This window comes from Cherax quadricarinatus, chromosome 12, assembly GCF_038502225.1.
Source record: "Cherax quadricarinatus isolate ZL_2023a chromosome 12, ASM3850222v1, whole genome shotgun sequence".
In the NCBI taxonomy this organism is placed as follows: Eukaryota; Metazoa; Arthropoda; class Malacostraca; order Decapoda; family Parastacidae; genus Cherax; species Cherax quadricarinatus.
The window spans coordinates 45,072,703-45,095,273 of record NC_091303.1 but is presented as its reverse complement, the minus strand read 5'-3'; the positions used below and the strand labels follow the sequence as shown (position 1 = coordinate 45,095,273).

General features: G+C 42.1%; 1 protein-coding gene across 1 annotated transcript in view; it reads left to right on the top strand.

Annotated features, from left to right (window-relative positions):
* The window catches only part of LOC128686674 (uncharacterized), a 445,607-nt gene that overhangs the window by 412,243 nt on the left and 10,793 nt on the right, over positions 1 to 22,571 (top strand). Inside the window, exon 7 of the mRNA XM_053773696.2 lies at positions 6,696 to 6,891. Coding sequence (XP_053629671.2) covers positions 6,696 to 6,891 — 196 coding nt within the window. The remainder of the gene's footprint in view (positions 1 to 6,695; positions 6,892 to 22,571) is intronic.

Genomic DNA, 22,571 nt, shown 5'->3' with positions numbered 1-22,571 from the left:
TAGAAAATAGATATGAGTCATATAGATTGTGGTATAAGGACTGTGAGAGCGATCTTCTGGTGAATTGTGCAGATGATGCTGAAAGGGAGCGGCTGCTGGATCAATATTATGAAGTGGAGGACAACATTGTGTCCTGCAAAACTAAGGCTTTGGAGAAGGTAAAGGGTGTAAACAATGTTGTTGGTCAACCTAATAAGGAAAATCAGAGGTGTCTACCAAAACTCCCAGAATTATGCATGCCTGTGTTTAATCCAGGAGAAAACTGGGAGGAGTTTTGGTCTATCTTTAAAGCAGTCGTACATGATAGGAGTGATCTTGCAAGTGTTACCAAATTGTGCTATTTAAAGGGACAAGTAAGGGGAGATGCGCATGTTCTCATACAAGCGTTCCCAAATGAAGATGACTCCTATAGTGAGGCAGTTGACTTGTTGGAGGTCACTTACGGTAACTTGGAGCAAAGTAGGTTGGATCTAGTAGCTAATTTGGCTAGTTTGAAGACTCCAGATCACAACCGCAACAGCTTGCAGCAATTTAGGATCAAACTGGAAAGCACTCTTAAGACCTTGAGTAATAAATATGATCTGGAGGGAGCAGAGTGGTTGTTGAGCGCCTTGATTCAGAATAAATTGAACCACAAAACAGTAGAGTGGCTATCTAACAGATATCACAAGGGTTACTTCGGGTTGGAAGAAATAAGAGTGGGCCTGCAGGAGCTAATTGTCCAACTGCAGACCAGCCAACCCATTACCTCTAGGAATACCACGTCTACAGACCCCAGTGCACCTGTCAAGTTCCACAAAAGGAAACTTTATCCTAATATCAATAATCATAAGTCACCTACTAAACGGGGTTACGTAGGCACATATCAAGTGACAGGGGCCAGTAATAGTGGTTCTCCACATCAAAGCAAGAGGAGGAAGTACCACAATAAGGGTAGCCCAGTTGATAAGAGGTCAGGCAAAGAAAGGAGAGATTGTATCTTCTGCAACGGTACTCATTTCTCTAAGAACTATAATGCCTATAATTCATGGGATGTTAAAGTGGAAAGATTGGAAGAGCTTGCTAGATGTATCAGGTGTCTAGGAAATCATAATGTAAGGGATTTCCGTGCTAACTTGCACTATTGTTATCAGTGTAACAAGGGAAGACACCACATAGCTATGTGTAAGGGCGGATCCAATCGTAATGATGGTAACAATAGTACTGATAGTGATAATAACCCGGACACAACAGTAGCCAACGTAAAGATTGCAGCTAATGTCGGTAATGATGGCCTAGCTGAGGTAGCTTTACCTGTGTTGGATGTGGTGATTAATGATAAACGGCGTAAATCCAAAACTGTAACAGCATTACTGGATCAGGGATCACAACGTACCTTCATAAAACGTAATTGTCTTAATGGGATGAAGGTACAAATGGGAGATCCTGCTATACTCAAGCTATCTGGCTTTCTCTCGAATAAGAAGGCCCAGTCATACGACACTGTTTATGTAACTGTCAGGCTGGGCAATGAGAGAAAACGTATTAATGCCGTAATTGTGGATAGGCTCCCAGAGAAAATATCTACAATAGGGCTTGGTAGCACTGCTGAAAGGCTTTCAAGTAAGGTAAATTTGGCACCTTCTGGTATAAATAATGATTCTGTGGGGCCAATAGATGTTTTGATAGGTAGTGACCATTATGCCACCTTTGTAAAGGGTATGACAAAGAAATGCGGAGTCACCCTTCTAAGGACCGCAGGAGGTCACGTGATGTATGGCAGGCTTCCTCGTACTGATAATGAATGACTGGAGGAAGCCATAAATACAGTTACGGTGTGTCTTACTCATGAAGTATCACCCCAGTATAAATATACTTCAATAGAGGATGAAGTTGAACCTGTGTATAAATTATGGGAATTGGACAGCATAGGGATCAATGTAAATGAAGAAAGTCCAGATGATTCCTTTACTCAAGGACAATACCAGAAGGATGTTAAATTTGAATCTGGACAATACTGGGTGAGACTTCCGTGGAAGCTGAACCATCCAGACCTGCCAACTAATTACCGGATGGCGTATGGACAATTAAAGGCTCAGCTCCACGAACTGAGCAAGACACCAGAACTGTTGACTGCTTACGATGATATAATTAATGAGCAGTTAAATAATAAATTCATAGAGGAGGTACCTCCTGAGCAAGCCCAGATTTATGGTCACTATTTGCCACATCACGGAGTGAAGGAGGATTCTAAGACCACTCCTCTGAGGATTGTGTTTAATTGTAGTGCCAGGAGTAACAAAAATGTACCTAGTTTGAATGACTGTTTGATGACAGGTCCGTCGTTGACGGAAAAACTGGGAGACATATTATTAAACTTCAGGGTTAAGAATTATGCCTTTACGGCGGACATAAGTAAAGCTTTCCTGAGAGTGGGTCTGCAGGAGGCTGACCGGGATTGCACTAGGTTCTTATGGCCCGAGAATCCTAATGACCCACTTAGTCCCCTGAAGACTTTTCGCTTCAGGAGTGTATTGTATGGTGCTACCTCCAGTCCGTTCCTACTCCAGGCAACGATAAATGCACACCTTAAGTGTACGGGTGGTCCACTGAGTGGAGTAATGGGTAAACAATTTTGTGTGGACAATTTCCTGGGGGTGACGTCTACCGAAGAGGAACTAATGAGCATATATGAAGGGGCTAATGAAATAATGCAAGGTGCAAATATGCCCCTGAGGGAATGGAACAGTAATTCGTCCAGTTTAAGGGCTCAAATAAATAAAGACAACCCTGGAGTTGAAGTGTCTAAATATAGTAATGTGCTGGGACTGACTTGGGACACAGAGAGAGACTTGTTATCGTTAAAGTCTAATAACTACAGCATGCCCAATAAATTAACCAAGAGAGTCTTACTTGCGGAAGTTTCAAAATGCTTCGATCCACTAGGCTTAGTGTCCCCACTTACCATAAGAGGAAAATTGTTGATACAAGAAGCATGGAAGTTTAAATGTGCTTGGGATGAAACCCTACCTGAGGAATTTGTTGAAAGGTGGGAAGAACTAATAGGTGAATATGTAAAATTACCAATGTTGGAGTTCCCACGTAATGTGGCCAGTCAAGATGGAGAAAATGTACTCCACATTTTTTGCGATGCTTCGAAATTAGCATATGGAGCAGTCGCTTACCTTCAATGTAATAGTGCCATTTCTCTTGTTATGTCTAAGGCTAAGGTGGCTCCAATCAAATCACGTACCTTACCTCAGTTGGAATTAACGGCCATTTATGTAGGTGTCAAATTAGCCAATTATATAAGAAATAAATTGCGAGAGATATATATCAGCGACACCGTAATTTGGTCTGATAACGAGGTATCCTTACAATGGATTCGTAATGGTAACAGTAAGATTGTGTATGTACAAAACAGAGTCGCTGAAATCAATCAAATGCAGGAGAAATATAACAGTTTGGGTCAGCATATGTTAACCTTTAATCACATTCCTGGTGACGAGAATCCGGCTGACTTCTTGTCTCGAGGCTTGACTTATGAAAAATTTTTGAGTGCTTTATCGTGGTTTAAAGGGCCAAGTTGGCTGGTGGACAAAATTAACTGGTCGGTGCAAAAGGCACATATTGCTCCTGTCGAAATTACGGTGAGCACCACTCCAGTCAGTAGTCCCTCCTTAGCCATTGACATTAATAGGTATTCTTCCTTACCCAAGCTGATTAGCGTGACAAGGTTAGTGTTTAAATTTATAAGTAAGATGAATATCTCATATAATTTTCCCCATCCCCTGAAATACTGGCTTCAGAGGGTACAAGAAGAAACCTACAGGGATGAAATTAAATTAATGATGGACAGAAAAATTGTGAAAAGCTCAATAATAGAAAAGCTGGGGCTGTATTTAGAGTATGATGTAATTAGGTGCAGAGGCAGGTTACAAAATGCTGAATTGGGGGAATATGCTAAGCACCCTATCTTGCTGCCCAAAACTCATCACCTGACAACCTTGATTGTCTTTAATGCCCATAATAACGTGATGCACGGTGGGGCACAGGATACCTTAAACTGTATTCGGGAAACCTGGATTCCACAAGGACGGCAAAGTGTAAAAAGGGTTATCAAGTCATGTGTAATATGTCGCCGGGTGGATGCCAGAACCTACATGTACCCAGGTCCTCCACCATTGCCCAAGGAATGCGTGCAGTTGGTAAAACCATTTGATGTGACTGGAGTGGACTATAGTGGGCCAATCATTTTAACAGGTACTTCAGATGGTGTTCCCTTGAAGGTGTGTGTATGTCTATTTACTTGTACAGCTACTAGGGCTGTTCATCTACAAGTGGCTCAGGACTTGTCTGCAGAACAGTTCATACAGCTGTTCCAGAAATTTGCAGCTAGGAGATCCTGTCCAAGATTGATGATCTCAGATAATGCCACCAATTTTGTAGCTGGTGCTCAACACTTGATGGAATTAAATAAGAGTGATGATGTACAGTCTTTGTTGACCCAGCAAGGGTGTGTCTGGAAATTTATTACTCCCAGAGCCCCTTGGCAGGGAGGACTGTACGAAAGAATGATAGGTACAGTGAAAAGATGTCTTCGTAAGGTGCTACACAGGAAGAGAATTAATTTGGAGGAATTCCGTGCAGTGTTGGTGGAGGCAGAGAATCGGGTAAACAATCGCCCTCTATCATACATGAGCGACACTCCTGACGCGGAGATCCTGACTCCCTCTCACCTAATATGCGGACGAAGGTTAGAAGCTGCACCTATCTATAGAGATAATCCCGAGGGAAGTGATGAGGATTACAATAACGTGACCGTGTTGAGTGATAAGTTCAAGATGTTAAATAAGGTAATTACTCATTGGTCCGATGTGCGGCGTAAAGAATATCTTCTTACACTATGTGAACACTTTTATGGTGCACCAGAGGCAGTAAACCGACAGAACATTCAACCAGGTGACATTGTGTTAATTGATACTGAACAACATTGAACATTGTGGCCTCTGGGCAAGGTAGTTACATTATACCCAGATGCACAAGGTGTTGTCAGAAACGTCAAAGTGTTGTGTCGTGGTCAGGAAAGTTTGCATACCATTAATAAATTAATTCCCTTAGAATTAAATGATGTTCAATCCAGTGCAGATGGAAATCTAAGGGAAAGTGAAACGAGTGATATTGAAGACACTGACCGAGTAATGCAAGAAGAAATTGTAGTAAGACCCACTAGGAAAACAGCAGCGCAATCTAGAGAGGGCTGGAATCGTCTCCTGGAGGAAGACGCAATTTAAGTCGTCTAACAACGACTTCCGCCCGGCCACAGTGTGGAAATTATTTAATTTCCGAAGCTATAGTGCCTAATAAGTGTTTAATGTGTTGACTTGGGTCAAAATGTATTTGTATTTTGAATGGAACCAACTGGGTTCCCGCTGTGCCTGCGCAGATGTGCGGGGGTATAGGTCGAACAGAGGCACGAGGGGGCGGCAGTGTTTTGAATGTAGTGAGGAGGCTGTGAAAACCTGGGATCAGGAAATTGGCGTTCACGGCGGCCTAAGGATTAATATGGGCCTCACCTCATAATAGGAAGTGTCGTAACTGTTCCTGGTGAAGAGTGAGGGAACGTGATTTATGGGACCACCATAAAAAGGTGGTAAAATTAGTGAATAATGGTTCGACCGGGTGTGACTGGTGCGCGGCCATGGTGTGTGTCCAGGGGAAATACCCGTGTGTTAATCCTCACTCATCGGCCTCAGATCTTAATGGAGTGACCTCTAATGTGTATAATAATTATAAGACGTTAAATCGTCTTGTGAATGGTAATGTAATCAGTGATAATAACATTGCGTTAAGAGAATGCGGGATGTGAAATAGATCGCCCTGCTCCGAGTGAACGCGTGATTCTCGTACCGAGGATAGTGAAGCTTTATGGAATCACGACTTCTAAACCGGGACAAACCGACAGATACCTCGTCCTGCTGGAATAAGAACCGTGTCGGTGAAGCAGGACATCGAAATGAGATGGTGAATGGAGGGAATAAGGAGTATCAATCACCCACAGTTAAGTAACCCTTCTAGTTATAGCAGACTAATACTGGCCAGTTAGGTATGTTGTAATTGGATAGGTTATGGGTGATCCAGCTACATCAAGTGACCACCAGAGAATATCTGGTAAGTGGTGAGATTATGTACAAGTGTTTTCCTTGATGGATATATCCATGTGTAACCTACCCCACCCCCCTTCATTCAGTTAAACTAATATAATCTATACAGTCCACAATTAATTAGTAGCACCGTACTTGTGGGTGCTATCCAATCCATACTGGTCTCGGATAGATATGGATAAGGAACCACTTGCCATGACCAGGGGTGGTTAAGTTTTCTCACATGTCTACACGGGGTGACTACGGTAAACAATATGGTTGTCTCCCAATGAGTTTACTTTTAAGCATGTAATGTTGAGGTACATAAAGGTAATCACCCTATAAAATTTTCCATACCTACCATAATTCCACAACCTGGAATACCTACCATAAATATCACACCCTAGAATACCTACCATAAATATCCTTTTCCTGGTTGTCATTTTTTCTACCCAATATTTCACAAAACTGTGAACTTTGATTTATTCCACTTTCATATTAACATTTCTCTCAACAAGCTCTGGAAAGAGTCTCTTCACCGTAATATGTCATCAGCTGTAGCGTCTTCCACAGCGTGCTTCAGAATGGGGCGCGTGCCCGTCAAACTGGTGGGTGAGGGCATCAAGGAGCTTTGGTCCCTGCCCAGGACCTCTCTCCTGCTTATCATCTCTACTCTCCTCCTACTCATGCTCTTCGCCTCGGCAGCATTTATGCTCCATCGGGTGGACGTGCTGAGCCAGCAGCTGGGACTGGAAAAGTATGCTGACTAGTAAGTATTGTGGCACAAGGTAAAGTTGCCCCTGTGAGAAGGTTGTAGGGAGAAGCAAGATGTGCTCTAATGCCTAACTTTATTGTCACATCCCTTACTGTTATTGCCCTTCCTTATTGTCACCTCCCTTATTATCACTTCCCTTCCTTATTGTCACTGCCTTTTCTTATTATCACTGCCTAACCTTATTGTGACGACACATCCTTATTTTCACGTCCCATAGACCAGCTAAAACCATGAAAATATTTTTCCTCTAATTGCGATAAAACTGCACGTTTCAAGTTATTAAGTTAAAACGAGTGTGAGCCCAGAAACAAACACATTCTGTAAAATGTAAAGTTTCGAATTTTCCTGAGAACAAGTTGTAAATGTATAGTCACCTCTGTGAAGACCTCTATGACATAACCAGAGAGGGAAATGTATGAGAGTATAGTTATACCAATGCTCTTGTATGGGTGTGAGGCATGAGTGGTGAATGTTGCAACAAGGAGAAGGCTGGAGGCAGTGGAGATGTCATGTCTGAGGGCAATGTGTGGTGTGAATATAATGCAGAGAATCTGTAGTTTTGAGATTAGGAGGAGGTGCGGGATTACCAAAACTATTATTTAGAGGGCTGAGGACAGGGTTATTGAGATGGTTTGGTCATGTAGAGAGAATGGAATAAAGTAGAATGACGTCGAGAGTGCATAAATCTGTAGTGGAGGAATGGCGGGGTAGAGGTTGGCCTAGGAAAGGGTGGAGGGAGGGGGTAAAGAAGGTTTAGTGGGCAAGGGGCTTGGACTTCCATCAAGCATGCATGTAGGGAAATGGAAGCAGGCTAAACCAATTAAGATAACGACTGTATAGGTACTTACCTTGAATGACAATTCACGTCTTCACAGCCATCCCTGAAGTCATTGTCTTGAGAAACTGTCAAATCCATTCCCTAGGGATGTGTGAAAGAAATAAGAGCAAGTTCACAATTACCCTAAAGGAACATTATTTATGCATATCTCAGTAACCAAGTGCTGATGCTACACTTACGGTTTTGGGCTCGATGGCCCATTTATCACGGGTTAATATGGTAAAGACCAATAAGCCATGAACTAGCTATCTGCTGTGCAGCCAACCTAACCAGCTTCATCACTTACTAAACTTACCTGAGTATTGTATCAGACCTGTATGTTTCCTGGCTTGTGGCAGGGATGTAACCTGATATTGTTGTCTTTACTGAAGCAGGAGAGTTCTACAGTGCACTGTTTTCTTCCCAATACATAGTACACTATACTGTTTTTCAATCCTTTTAAATTCACAGTTATGTCACTACAGGAAGATAAGCACACTTCTCTGTAATTGTTCTACTGTGAATGTTGAGGTTGTCATTGAGGCACAGCAACACACAATTCACTATGTCTTTGTCTGCTCTTATATCATGAAGCACGAGTCCTTGCTGCACCAGTACATAAAGCAATCTCAACACTGCTGCCCCACTTCAGCCGCAGCTGCCCTGGGCATCTCTAACTACAAAGGATCTGCTGATTGCAGCATTTTCCCTTCCTTTCCAAACTTCAACAGGAAGCAATACAAGATACTTGATTTCTCGTTGTCTGGGCATAGACGAAAGTTTATGATAGTAGTAACTTGTAAGTGAAGTGGGTGCAGAGTTTTCCTTAGTTTTCCTGCTAAGGTTTGAGAGAAATTACTCTTGTTAACCCACGCTTGTTGCAATACAGGTCAGCTGTGATGTGACTTACTTTGCACCTGGATACAAACCTGTGTTACAAATTAAACTGTTGATCAGAAGCTAGATGACATCTGTCCTTCCTGAGAGGGTCGTCTCTCGGTTGAAGGGGCTGAAGGGGGCCGATAACCCCTCCCCGGAGAAACTTTCTCCACACTGGGGGGGCAGAAGTTCACCGTAGGTGAACTATTCATCTCTTAGCATTAATTTCTCACTCGCCACTACTGCTGATTGTCTTTTCTGAACAGCTTTAGTCTATGCGGTTTCTGGAGAATCACTAAGTTTGTTTTCAACACTCTGTAATTCTAACTGCACTAATTTATGTAATGTCCACTTACCACACCTTTGCTCAAAACATCAACTATCCTGATGATCCCATTTGCATCAGGATGTATGGTCACAATTTTTCCAAGAGGCCACTGAGACCTCAGATCATCATTGTCAACAATCAATATGTCACCAGGTCTTAAGGACGCATGATTTTCAGGAACACCAGCTCCATAGAAGTGAGGTGAAATAGTCTTCTCGCCAAATTTTCTCCCAATGTTCAATCACTTTATTAAGGTGTTTGAATTTATTTCGTGTGAGTTGCTCAGCTTCGAAGTAAGTAGGATCCTCTATGATTTCTTTATCATTCAAGGGAGGAACAGGTTCGAGCCTTCTGCCATGGAGTAAATGAGATGGACTTAACACTTTTAAATTGTCCAGATCATTGGTAACATAAGTTAGAGGTCTCTTGTTGACTGTTTTCTATTTTAGTCACGACTGTATGAAATTCTTCTAAGTCGACTCGCTGAAAATGAAGAGTCTTCCTTAAACGTTTTACGATGCCTATCATTCTTTCATAAAATCCACCGTGCCATGCAGCTTTAGGAGGAATGTGTCTGCAATGACAACTTCGTTGATTCAGCATCTGTTGTACCTTTGGCTGATCAAAGATCATTCTTATATAAGCAGCATTAATAAATAACAAAAAGGCACAATACCGTGACTGGAACGATACTCAAATAACCCGCACATAAAAGACAGAAGCTTACGACGACGTTTCGGTCCGACTTGGACCATTGACAAAGTCACACTAACAACACCCGGGCATCCCCACCGTACACGTGTACGGTGGGGATGCCCGGGTGTTGTGCGTGTGTCATTTCATCCTGTCGGTATTATATACAATTCTTGTACTACTACTACTACTACTACTACCACTACTACTACCTCCACCTCTTCCTGCCTATATATAGCCGTCCTGCTCCTTCTCTGTTAGTGTGACTTTGTCAATGGTCCAAGTCGGACCGAAACGTCGTCGTAAGCTTCTGTCTTTTATGTGCGGGTTATTTGAGTATAAGCAGCATTGTCTGAAATCATCAGTCTGGGACATGCCCTTCTGGCTGCAAACCTTCTGAATAATTTGATAAAGGTTTCAGCAGACATGTCAGTGGCTACTTCTAGATGTACTGCTCTAGTCGTAGCACAAGTGAACAAACAGATGTACACCTTGATGGGAACTTTGTCAACTGTTTTAGTTAAAATTATTGTTCCAGTGTAATCTACACCTGTCACCTCAAATGGAGTGATATGACAAACTCTTTCATAGGGATATGGAGGTGGACCTGGATACTGACATACTCGCATATCGTAGTGACGACAAGTAATACAGTCCTTCATTTGTTTTTTCACACTTTGTCTACCTTGAGGTATCCAGTAGGATTGTCGTATATGACAAAGTGTGTGTCAGCTACCCCACCATGTAACACGTTACTGTGGGCGTTTTTAACAATCAGGCTTGTTAGCCGATAATTCTTAGGGATCAATATTGGATGTATGGCTTATTCAGGTAGTGAAGAATTATGAATTCTTCCTCGACATCTTATAATGTTTTCTGAGTCGATATAAAGTCCTAAAGAATTAATCATACTAGTTTTCTTTTCTTTCCTGTGTTTCCAGAAATTTATACTCTGTAGCGAAGACATCTTTCTGTATTTGTTTCACCCAGTATTTAATGGGTTCAGGTAATTCATAATCAGGTTTTATCCCTTGAATGAATTTAAAGACAAGAGATGTAACTCTTAAGATTTTTACCCAAATATGAGTATTTAGATCCAGCAATGACTATCTCTAGCGTGTCTATTGTATTTAAACAAATTGTTTCTGCTGTGTTCAAGCAGACTGTTTCTTCTGGCATAGTGGGAGCATTTTGCTGAGGCCAGTTATTTTCATTAGAGAGCCAGTTCGGTCCTTGGAGCCATAATTTATTATCCACAAATTTCTTGAGTTTGACACCACGTGACAACATGTCAGCTGGATTCTCTTGGGTAGAGACGTGGAGAAAGAGAGTCTCTCCGCATCTCTCTTATTTCTGCTACTCTATTCTGTACATAGACCAACTTACTCTTATTATTTCTTAACCACTGGAGAACTGCTTCATTATCACTCCAGATCACGGTTTTTTTCAATAGTGATATGATCAAGTACTTTGTTGAGATAGACAGCTAATTTTGTACCTACATAGAGTGCTGTCAGTTCTAGTTGTGGTACTGTTCTGACCTTCAAGGGTGCTACCCTGGCCTTTGAAGTAATTAGTGTACTTCCTTCTAGAGGCAAGTTCTCATCCCAACCTATTTTTAACTTCCATACGTCTTGCACAAGCATTTACCTTTTATGGTAATTGGCGAGACGAGTCTTAGAGGATCAAAACATTGTGATACCTTTGACAGTAAACTATGTTTGGTGAGTGTACTGTATGATTTGTTGTTATCCTTTTGGGACTCAAAGTGTCTTCCAGTGTGTTCCAATTAAGTCCCAGCATATTGTTGCAATCAGAAATTTCAGCTTCAGGGAAATCTTCTTTGATAAGTTCTCTTAATTGCTTTGAATTAGTATTCCACATCCTTAGAGGCATATTTTCTTCTTTCATCTCTTTGTTAGCTTCTCTGTATAAGGATTTCAAATCCTCCTCTTTATTTACAGTACCTTGAAGATTGTCCACATAAAAGCTTTATTTAAGGTTTCTCTGAAGGGACTTTCAGATTTCTTCAAATGTGTATTTAGAGTAGCTTCTAGCAAGAATGGAGAGGATGTTGCACCAAATAAAACTGACTTAAAACGATATGTTTTCACAGGACTTTGAGGATCATGTGAATTTTCAGGCCACAACAATCGAGCATAATCTTCATCTATTTTTTGTAGTCCAGCTCTTAAGAAAGCCTTGGAAATATCAGCCGTGTAGGCACATGAAATTGTGTGAAATTTTATAACCACGTCTCCAAGCTTCTAAGTCATTGAGGGTCCGGTCATCAGACAATCATAAAGACTTGCTACATCTTCATTTGCACGTGCGCTGCGATTGTATACAACACGTAGTGGAGTGATTTCAGAATCTTTTCTGACTCCATGGTGCAGGAGATAATGAACTTCTGTCTTCAACTTATCTTCGACTACTTCCTCAATGAATTTATTGTCCAACTGTTCTTGTATGATATTATCATAGACAGTCAGTAGCTCTGGATTCTTCCTGAGCTCATGTATTTGTTCTTTCTTTTGTCCGAAAGCCATGCGATAACTGCTAGGCAAATGTGGTGGATTTAATTTCCATGGTAACCTAACCCAATACTGTCCATCTTTATATTTGACAGTGTCCAAATATTGGTTATAAGTCTGAGACTCTTGTGGGTTTAGTTTATTTGCATCAATACCTATCGTATCTAAATCCCACAACTTATCAACTGGTTCATTCATTTCTTCCAGTAATGATAATTTTTGCTGTGGTACATGATCAGCGGTTATTCTCATAACTAGTACATTTTCCACTGAATCAATATCAGCTTCTTTCCCACTTTGAGAGGGAATTGAACCACATACCTCCAACTGTTTTCAGCAAGTGAACATCATGTTTACTTACTGTATTTTACACAATGCAGTGATAATAATCACTTCCAATGATTAAATAATTTCGACTAATTATGTCCGTCTGTATGTCAGGACAGGCTAACTTGACCTTCGCTTCTTTCAATGCTGCAACTGTTTCTTTTAATCCCTGGATCTGCACAGACTTAGGCAAATCATCTACTACCACAGTTTCTACTGTCTTTTTCCTGTTTCCTAGACCAACAGTGATTCTGGCTAGGTCAAATGTCTGTTTACCAGAACTTTGGAAAAAATCAGCTATATCTAACTGTATCTTGGCATGGGTTTGTTTGTTCAGTTTCTGCAACACTGTTCTTCTTATGAAGGATCTTTGTGAGCCTTAATTAAATAGTGTTAGCACATTGGTTTTGTGTAATTTATTGGATAACTCAACTCGAGCTATTGGGAGAGCAGTCGCTTTAAACTTATCTTTAACATTTAATGCTGTTGTTTGTGGACTTCCTGTTTCTGTGGAAGTCGTCTATTGTTCAGCACAAGTTCACGGGCATAATTGCATTTAAAACACTTCTTCAGTAAGCATTGTCCTCCCTTGTACTCACCTAAACACTTAGTGCACCGTTTCAGCTGTTGAGCACGTTATTTTTGTGCCTCCATTGTTGTATATTGACTACAGTACTGTGCCCAATGTGTTCCATCACAAAGTACACATTTTGAAATACGTTTATGTGTGACAGTCTGTTCACTGTCTGTTGTATTCACAGCTTGATAAGTGCCTATATGTGGATTTCCCATTCTGTGATTTAGTGGGAGTAGGTTTAGTCTTTTTATACTGAGTTGAAGGTTTAGTATCCACAGTAGGATTTGTGGATTTATCCTGTCTCGTTGCTTGCATGCAAGAAACAGTTGCTTGTAAACCTTTGCTAATTTCCTCACAAGTGAAATAGCATTTGTTGAACATAATATTTAATCGTTCAATAGTTTGTGGTGACAGCTTATTCTGTACAGTACCACTGATAAACCAGTCATATTGATTTAGGTCATATTTAATCTCTAGATATCTGAGACTATTGTCTAATCTGATCCTAAATGTCTGTAAATCTGAAAAAAACAATGTCTAGGTGGCTTCAAGCTTGAGATTGTGATTGCATGTTTAACGATGGCTTTGTCAGCATCAAAATAATTGTCTGACAAGACACATAAAGCTAGATGATAATTGCCTTTGACCACCGGAAATGACTTACTCAGTTCAAAAGGTTCTCCTTTAACAATACATCTTAGATAATTGAGCTTAGCAATCTCATCTATATTAGTACGTGAATTTACTAGGGACTAAAACCCACTAACAAACTCTTCATAGTTATGGCCTTCAAAGAAGGTAATGGCAATGTAGGTAGGCTAGTTAGTGGCATGCCATGTGTGGCAGGTGTAACAGGTGTTTGACCACTATTTACATTAGTTCTTTGTGACAGAATTTTGTGGCAGGTAGACTGTGCTCCTGTCCACCTTAATTGTTGATCACTATAAGTACCCAAAAAATTTTTAATGTCATCCTCAAATGGATTTGATGCTTGGAATTCACTTTTATATTTCGCATAATCTGAATTAATGATTTCCAGACACTGAGTAAGTAGTTCCAGTTTTGCTTATGGATCGTCAAAATCATTGTTTGCATCTTGGGTTAACCCTACTCAGACTGAAATTAGATTTTCTAATTGTGTAATTTTCATCTGCAAAGATTTAAATTGAGTTTCTAATGACGCCATTTTACTGGATAATTCCTAGCACCACACTTAAAGTGTTTAAAAACTTCACTGCAGTGAGCAGCTGTGTTTGTTATGCTCACATAAGCATCACTACTGGACCCAGCGACTGCAGGATCAGTGACCGATGTACATGGTACACTGGCCGAACCCTAATGCTGAGTCGACTTTTTTAATGATGCCACACATTACACATACATCACATACACTGTATATTTCTTTTACATATACAAAAATATCACTGTTAATATATGAAAGCTTAAACTTAATATAAATTTCCTTTAATATAAGAGCATTTATGAGAGTAAGACACATGTGCAACATCTGGGTATCTTTATTGTAGACGTTTCGCCATCCAGTGGCTTTATCAATACAAATTCTAGGACATAACTTGAAGACAGTAGAACTATGTACAGAAGATGAGGTAATCAGTCCCTCAACCTAGGAGTAGGTGCGAACAGCACCATAGTCGTGGAGATTCTGAAGCAGAAGAAAGAATCCTGGCGCTTATATAGTAACGTCAGGTGAAGCAGACGAGGGCAAATTCACTGGTAGGCGGGATTCCCCAGTGGAAGTAGGTCCTTCCCAAAGAGATGGGTTAGTTGTAGTAGTCGTGAAGGTTATGTACATGTCCTCAGAATTAATATTCCATGATGTTGCAGTGTCTGACAAGTTGTGTACGAATGGTATATAATACCGACAAGATGAGAGTAAGACACATGTGCAACATCTGGGTATCTTTATTGTAGACGTTTCGCCATCCAGTGGCTTTATCAATACAAATTCTAGGACATAACTTGAAGACAGTAGAACTATGTACAGAAGATGAGGTAATCAGTCCCTCAACCTAGGAGTAGGTGCGAACAGCACCATAGTCGTGGAGATTCTGAAGCAGAAGAAAGAATCCTGGCGCTTATATAGTAACGTCAGGTGAAGCAGACGAGGGCAAATTCACTGGTAGGCGGGATTCCCCAGTGGAAGTAGGTCCTTCCCAAAGAGATGGGTTAGTTGTAGTAGTCGTGAAGGTTATGTACATGTCCTCAGAATTAATATTCCATGATGTTGCAGTGTCTGACAAGTGTCAGACAAGTGTCAGACACTGCAACATCATGGAATATTAATTCTGAGGACATGTACATAACCTTCACGACTACTACAACTAACCCATCTCTTTGGGAAGGACCTACTTCCACTGGGGAATCCCGCCTACCAGTGAATTTGCCCTCGTCTGCTTCACCTGACGTTACTATATAAGCGCCAGGATTCTTTCTTCTGCTTCAGAATCTCCACGACTATGGTGCTGTTCGCACCTACTCCTAGGTTGAGGGACTGATTACCTCATCTTCTGTACATAGTTCTACTGTCTTCAAGTTATGTCCTAGAATTTGTATTGATAAAGCCACTGGATGGCGAAACGTCTACAATAAAGATACCCAGATGTTGCACATGTGTCTTACTCTCATCTTGTCGGTATTATATACCATTCGTACACAACTTGTCAGACACTGCAACATCATGGAATCTTAATTCTGAGGACATGTACATAACCTTCACGACTACTACAACTAACCCATCTCTTTGGGAAGGACCTACTTCCACTGGGGAATCCCGCCTACCAGTGAATTTGCCCTCGTCTGCTTCACCTGACGTTACTATATAAGCGCCAGGATTCTTTCTTCTGCTTCAGAATCTCCACGACTATGGTGCTGTTCGCACTTACTCCTAGGTTGAGGGACTGATTACCTCATCTTCTGTACATAGTTCTACTGTCTTCAAGTTATGTCCTAGAATTTGTATTGATAAAGCCACTGGATGGCGAAACGTCTACAATAAAGATACCCAGATGTTGCACATGTGTCTTACTCTCATCTTGTCGGTATTATATACCATTCGTACACAACTTGTCAGACACTGCAACATCATGGAATCTTAATTCTGAGGACATGTACATAACCTTCACGACTACTACAACTAACCCATCTCTTTGGGAAGGACCTACTTCCACTGGGGAATCCCGCCTACCAGTGAATTTGCCCTCGTCTGCTTCACCTGACGTTACTATATAAGTGCCAGGATTCTTTCTTCTGCTTCAGAATCTCCACGACTATGGTGCTGTTCGCACCTACTCCTAGGTTGAGGGACTGATTACCTCATCTTCTGTACATAGTTCTACTGTCTTCAAGTTATGTCCTAGAATTTGTATTGATAAAGCCACTGGATGGCGAAACGTCTACAATAAAGATACCCAGATGTTGCACATGTGTCTTACTCTCATCTTGTCGGTATTATATACCATTCGTACACAACTTGTCAGACACTGCAACATCATGGAATATTAATTCTGAGGACATGTACATAACCTTCACGACTACTACAACTAACCCATCTCTTTGGGAAGGACCTACTTCCACTGGGGAATCCCGCCTACCAGTGAATTTGCCCTCGTCTGCTTCACCTGACGTTACTATATAAGCACCAGGATTCTTTCTTCTGCTTCAGAATCTCCACGACTATGGTGCTGTTCGCACCTACTCCTAGGTTGAGGGACTGATTACCTCATCTTCTGTACATAGTTCTACTGTCTTCAAGTTATGTCCTAGAATTTGTATTGATAAAGCCACTGGATGGCGAAACGTCTACAATAAAGATACCCAGATGTTGCACATGTGTCTTACTCTCATCTTGTCGGTATTATATACCATTCGTACACAAGAGCATTTATGTCTATAAACACTATTTGGAAATTTGTCTGGACTGCCTCCATGTGAGTTGTCAACCCTAGCAAGCTCTGTTGACACCGAGCCCTGAGGCTGGTACCTCAGCCTCACAAGTGGCTTATAGGACAGATTTCCATAAATGACTGATGTTGCAAGAAATCTCGCCTGCATGCATGAATAAAGGACTAACTTACTTAGTGTTGGAGAATATATCCCGGTCTTCAACCTCCCTAAGCTTTAGCCCCTCTGGACTTCCCCTCAGAACCACGTGCAACCGGGAGCCTTAATTCCTGCAATATTCAGTCGGTATTAGTGACCTGCCTGCACCTCAGAAATTCCTGTTTCCAAGGGGGTGTGTATCCCCTAGTACAACTATGCAGGAAGTGACACTAGCTTCTAAGCTTAACAACGAGGAGATGCCGGTATGGTACATACTGGTCATTGACCGTCCGGCTGCACAAAGACCCACAGTTCAACTCACTCGTAATTTTCCCCAGAAACTGGCCAGAATACTAAGAAAGGGAGGTCTTGTCTTACTGTACAGGCCTGACAGAGGAGGTCATCTATGGTACTTCGAGGTGCCTCCACCAGATTTCCCCAGGGCCTAGTATGTGTAGACATGTGGGGCACCACCCTGATGTTCCCGACAGTGTGCCTCGTTCGGAGTTTCGAGAAAGAAGGAGGCACTGTGGTCTCAAAACCTCGTGCCTCAATGTTCAAACTTGGGCTGCCAGTTCTCCCTAGCTAACATAACCTAGGGTCTGCCTATATTACCAGCCTATTGCCTTCGCCAACCCGGGTGTATGTGTGTGTTTTGGGTGGATATAAGGGGCCCCCAACTCAGCCGTACCATCCGTGACATGTTGGGATCTTAATATGATGTATCTGCCCTGTGGAACTTTTTAGGACCAAATAAGTTTCCACATACTCCTGCCAGCGAAGGTAGGCGATAAGTCTACATCAAGTTCACCTTCCGCAAGCCCCCACGGCAGTCCCTGGGCATGAGTGCCATCCAGTCACTCTCATCAAGCAGACTCTGATCTAACTTCAACTGTCCAGTTCTCGCCGCATGGACCTCTGTTGGTGTAAATTTGTTGGTTCCAGTGGCCTTAGGACCCTTTCCTTTAACTTTAACATTCTTTGTATGTCTAGCCTTGACTGAGCGGCTCCGTACTTTCCCATCCAGTATCCCACATGCCCTGGTAGCCTTTCCTCCCACTGATACAAGGTTCCCTGGATTTAATGACAATATATCTCCCTCTTTACATACCTCATAAAAGCGTTTTCCCAAGGTGGCTGAGTGTTCGTCACTCCCTACCTGGTTCAGCTTACCTGGCGGTTCATCGTGTATACTGATACTCATTATCACTACTCCCCCACCTATCATGGGGACACCTTCTTCCCTCTCTGGCATGGCAGGGAATTCAGGTGGAATCCTGCCACCTATGATGTATCCTACTGGGGATCTGTATAAACCAATTCCTTCCCTAAAAGTCCGTCATGTAGACAGGAAGTCATCTATCTGATTGGCTCCCACAGGATACCTACATTTCTGTGTCAGTGGTAATTCCCTGATCTGCCAGCTTCATGCCAAGGTCTTTCAATCGCTTGGCTGCTGCAGCAAGACCTCTCACTGTAATTGCTGTAGGTAACGTCTCTACCACCAAGGCTGTAATGTCTCTGTGATGTCCACCTAATTTGGCTGTGACATCCACCACGTCATAAGATTTGGGTGGGACCTGACTTATAGCCCCTCCCAATGTCATACTAACCTTTCTGATGGTCTTCAACTTTAATTTGGCCACCAACTTCTTTGTTATCAAGGATACCTGTGCTGGAGCACAAGTATCCTTGATAAGAATAATCGGGTTGTTTCGGACCTGTGCCTGTTCACAACCTCTGCCATGACTGTAGGTAGGGCAGCACCTCTGTAATTCTCACTCGGATTAGAGACTTCACTCCCACTAATCACGTTGGCTACCATTTCAGGCTCGGACTCACTTTCTATCTCTACCTGAGAGATATCCCTACTAGCCTGGGGTTCCTTTAAATTATTGGGACATAGTGCAGTATGGTGCTTACCTCTGCAACAGCCTCGACACTCACTGAGCTGAGCATCAGAGTCTCTGGCAAAGTGTTCCCCACAACATTTGAAGCAGAATCTCAACTCCTTTAGTCTCCGTTACCTACTGCTCAGTGTTGTATACTCAGAGCAACTCGTGCTAGTGCATTCACCTTCGCAGAACACGCATATTCTGGCATGAGTGCCTCTGAGGTTCTGCATAGAGGTTCTTGCCTTAGACACTTCTTTACCATAGTACACTCCAACGTTAGTCGTATGAGCTTTAGACTGATCTCTCGAGATCTTTGAGTAACTGTCTGTGTTTTTATGTGGTGATGGTGGTGACTCTTCTCTCTCACCTGTACTCAAATGAGAAACGAGATCTCCCAACCCCTCAACAATCTGTTGTATCATGAACCGGTTTGTCCGATATTTTAAGTGTAACTCATGTACTGTACTGCCAGCTAGTTTCTTCTGTATCACCTGACTGATGAACCATTCTGACTTATCCCAATCATGTAAATCTTTAAAACTATTTGTCAAACTCATGACTTCGATTCGGAACTTCTCTAGGCTCTGACGGTCATGTCGGCAAACCTCTAGATCCAACAATCGATAAAGTATAGCCACCTTTATCTATTCAGTGTTGCCAAACATGTCCTTTAATTGGTCCTTGGTATGTTGGTAATTAGTGTCAGTGGTTTGGTAATGCTGGACCAAACTGTGAACGTAAATACTGTAATTTGACGGCATCTGACAAAGCGTCTCTGTCATTTATCTGGGCTTTGAACTGATCCCAGAAGGCAATGTACTCTGTTAAGGTTCCGTCAAACATTGGTAGATTCAATTGGGGCAATCTAGGCAATATATTAACTGGAGTGTGGCTGTTCGTGCTCCCTGAAATATTTGCTGCCCCTGCCATACCGGCCTTCAAAGTCTTTATTAACTGTCTGCAGAGTTTCATCTCTGCTTTACACTCTGCCCTTCGTTCATCATATTCCTTCCGAGCTACCTTGACTGTATCATCAGACTCACCTGCAGCATAGGCCTCTGTCTCATAAAGGATAAATTATTTCTCAAAGGCCTCCAGCCTTTCCTCCAAAGGTTTCAGACAACTCTCTAGTTCCTCACAGTCTACATCCTGATCTTGCCTGGCCATACAGCACTCCTCACGTGCTTTATTTAGGCGTCCCTTATAGGCTCCCATAGACCGCTTTAGATTAGCACAAATAAATTCAACAATTCAACTTGTGAAACAGTAAATAAATAATGTGTGTAAACAGCTTGGCCTAACTGTGACCGGCTTAGTCAGTCTAGTGTGGTTGGTTGGATAAGGTAAATCCTAACCTAACTAGTGTGCTATAACCTAAACCTGGCTACAGAATTCACTGTAAATAATAACTAGGTTAAATCTGCCCTAGCTACTATAACTGTTGTAAATATTGCACAAGCCTAGCCCAACTGTGGCTACCTTGCAAATCCACTGTAAGTAACTAACATACAAGTCTCCTATCCTGGTTTACCTGTAATCACTGTAAATAATTAAATTCACAAGCTTCTCTAGCCTACCTGGCCTGCCTGTAAATTACTGTAAATAATAACTTCTGTGTATGGTCAGCTTGGCCTAGCCTCTATGTAAGTCTCTGGGCCTAGGTGTGCTAACTTAACCTAATTTTGTTGATCTCTGGTTCCTAATTGTGGCCTAGTTATGTTAACTTAACCTAGCTATTCCACATCATGGTTAGAAGGACCACTTGTGGACATTTGTCTGGACTGCCTCCATGTGAGTTGTCTACCCTAGCAAGCTCTGTTGACACCGAGCCCTGAGGCTGGTACCTCAGCCTCAAAAGTGGCTTATAGGACAGATTTCCATAAATGACTGATGTTGCAAGAAATCTCGCCTGCATGCTCGAATAAAGGACTAACTTACTTAGTGTTGGAGAATATATCCCGTTCTTCAACCTCCCTAAGCTTTAGCCCCTCTGGACTTCCCCTCAGAACCACATGCAACCGGGAGCCTTAATACCTGCAATATTCAGTCGGTATTAGTGACCTGCCTGCACCTCAGAAATTCCTGTTTCCAAGGGGGTGTGTATCCCCTAGTACAGGAAGTGACATCAGCCTCTAAGCTTAACAATGAGGAGATGCTGGTACAGTACATGCTGGTCATTGGCCGTCCAGTTGTACAAAGACCCACAGTTCAACTCACTCGCAATTTCCCCCAGAAACTGGCCAGAATACCGAGAAAGAAAGGGAGGTCTTGTCTTACTGTATGGGCCTGATGGAGGAGGTCATCTACGGTACTTCGAGGTGCCTCCACCAGATTTCCCCAGGGCCTAGTATGTGTAGACATGTGGGGCACTGCTCTGATGTTCCTGGCAGTGTGTCTCATTCGGAGTTTCGACAAAGAAGGAGGCACTGCAGTCTCAAAACCCCATGCCTCTGTGTTCAAACTTGGGCTGCCAGTTCTCCCTAGCTAATAAAACCTAGGGTCTGCCTATATTACCAGTTTATTACTACCTACATTAAGGTCTTAGGTCTACATTATTATTATCTACAGTTGCCCCAATAGTCCTAATATTAGTTCACTAACAGTATAAACTACCTACCTCTTCCTTGAAGGGTAAATCTATCAATTAAAATGTACCTTCCAACCACCTTCGCCAATCCAGATGTATGTGTGTGTTTTGGGTGGATATAAGGGCCCCCCAACTCAGCCGTACCATCGTACCATCCGTGACATGTTGGGATCTTCGTATGACATATCTGCCCTGTGGAATTTTTTAGGACCGAATAAGTTTCCACACACTATAACACTGGAGATATACACATTCAGACAAGCTGACCGTAGTCCCTGAGTAAGCTCATGAGTGTGGAGAGTCACTCCATGCAGTGAGTTGGGAGAACGGGCGAGTCGTACCCCATTTTCTGTTGGGTGATGGGTGACTCTGGGTGAGTGAGCACCTCCTGTTTTCTATAGCTAGTGGCATCTGCCTCTAGCTCACCATCTCTTTCATTAAATGCAGGTACTCATATATTTTGTAACAACTCTAGTTTTTACAGATTTTTCGAAGGACCTTTGGCTTGCAATTACTTGTGCACTGTATTACAAGTTTTTAGACCACTATGTGGCCTCTATCCAGTTTGAAGGACCAACTTGTAGGGAAATGAAGCAAGCTTAATCATTTAAGATAAGGATTGTGTAGGTGCTTAGCTTGAATGACAGTTCATGTTTTTGCAGCCATCCCTGAAGTCATTGTCTTGAGAAACTGCCAAATGCACTCCTTAGTGGTGTGTGAAAGAAATAATGGTAAGTACACAACTACCCCGAAGAGGCATTATTTCAGCACATTTCAGTAACTGAGTGCTGATACTACTCTTACGATTTTGGGCTCGATGGCCCATTTATCACGGGTTTATATGGTAAAGACCAATAAGCCATGAACTAGCTATCTGCTGTTCGACCAACCTAACCAGCTTCATCACTTACTAAACTTACCCGGGTATTGTATCAGACCTGTTTGTTCTCTGGCTTGTGGCAGGGATGTAACCCAATA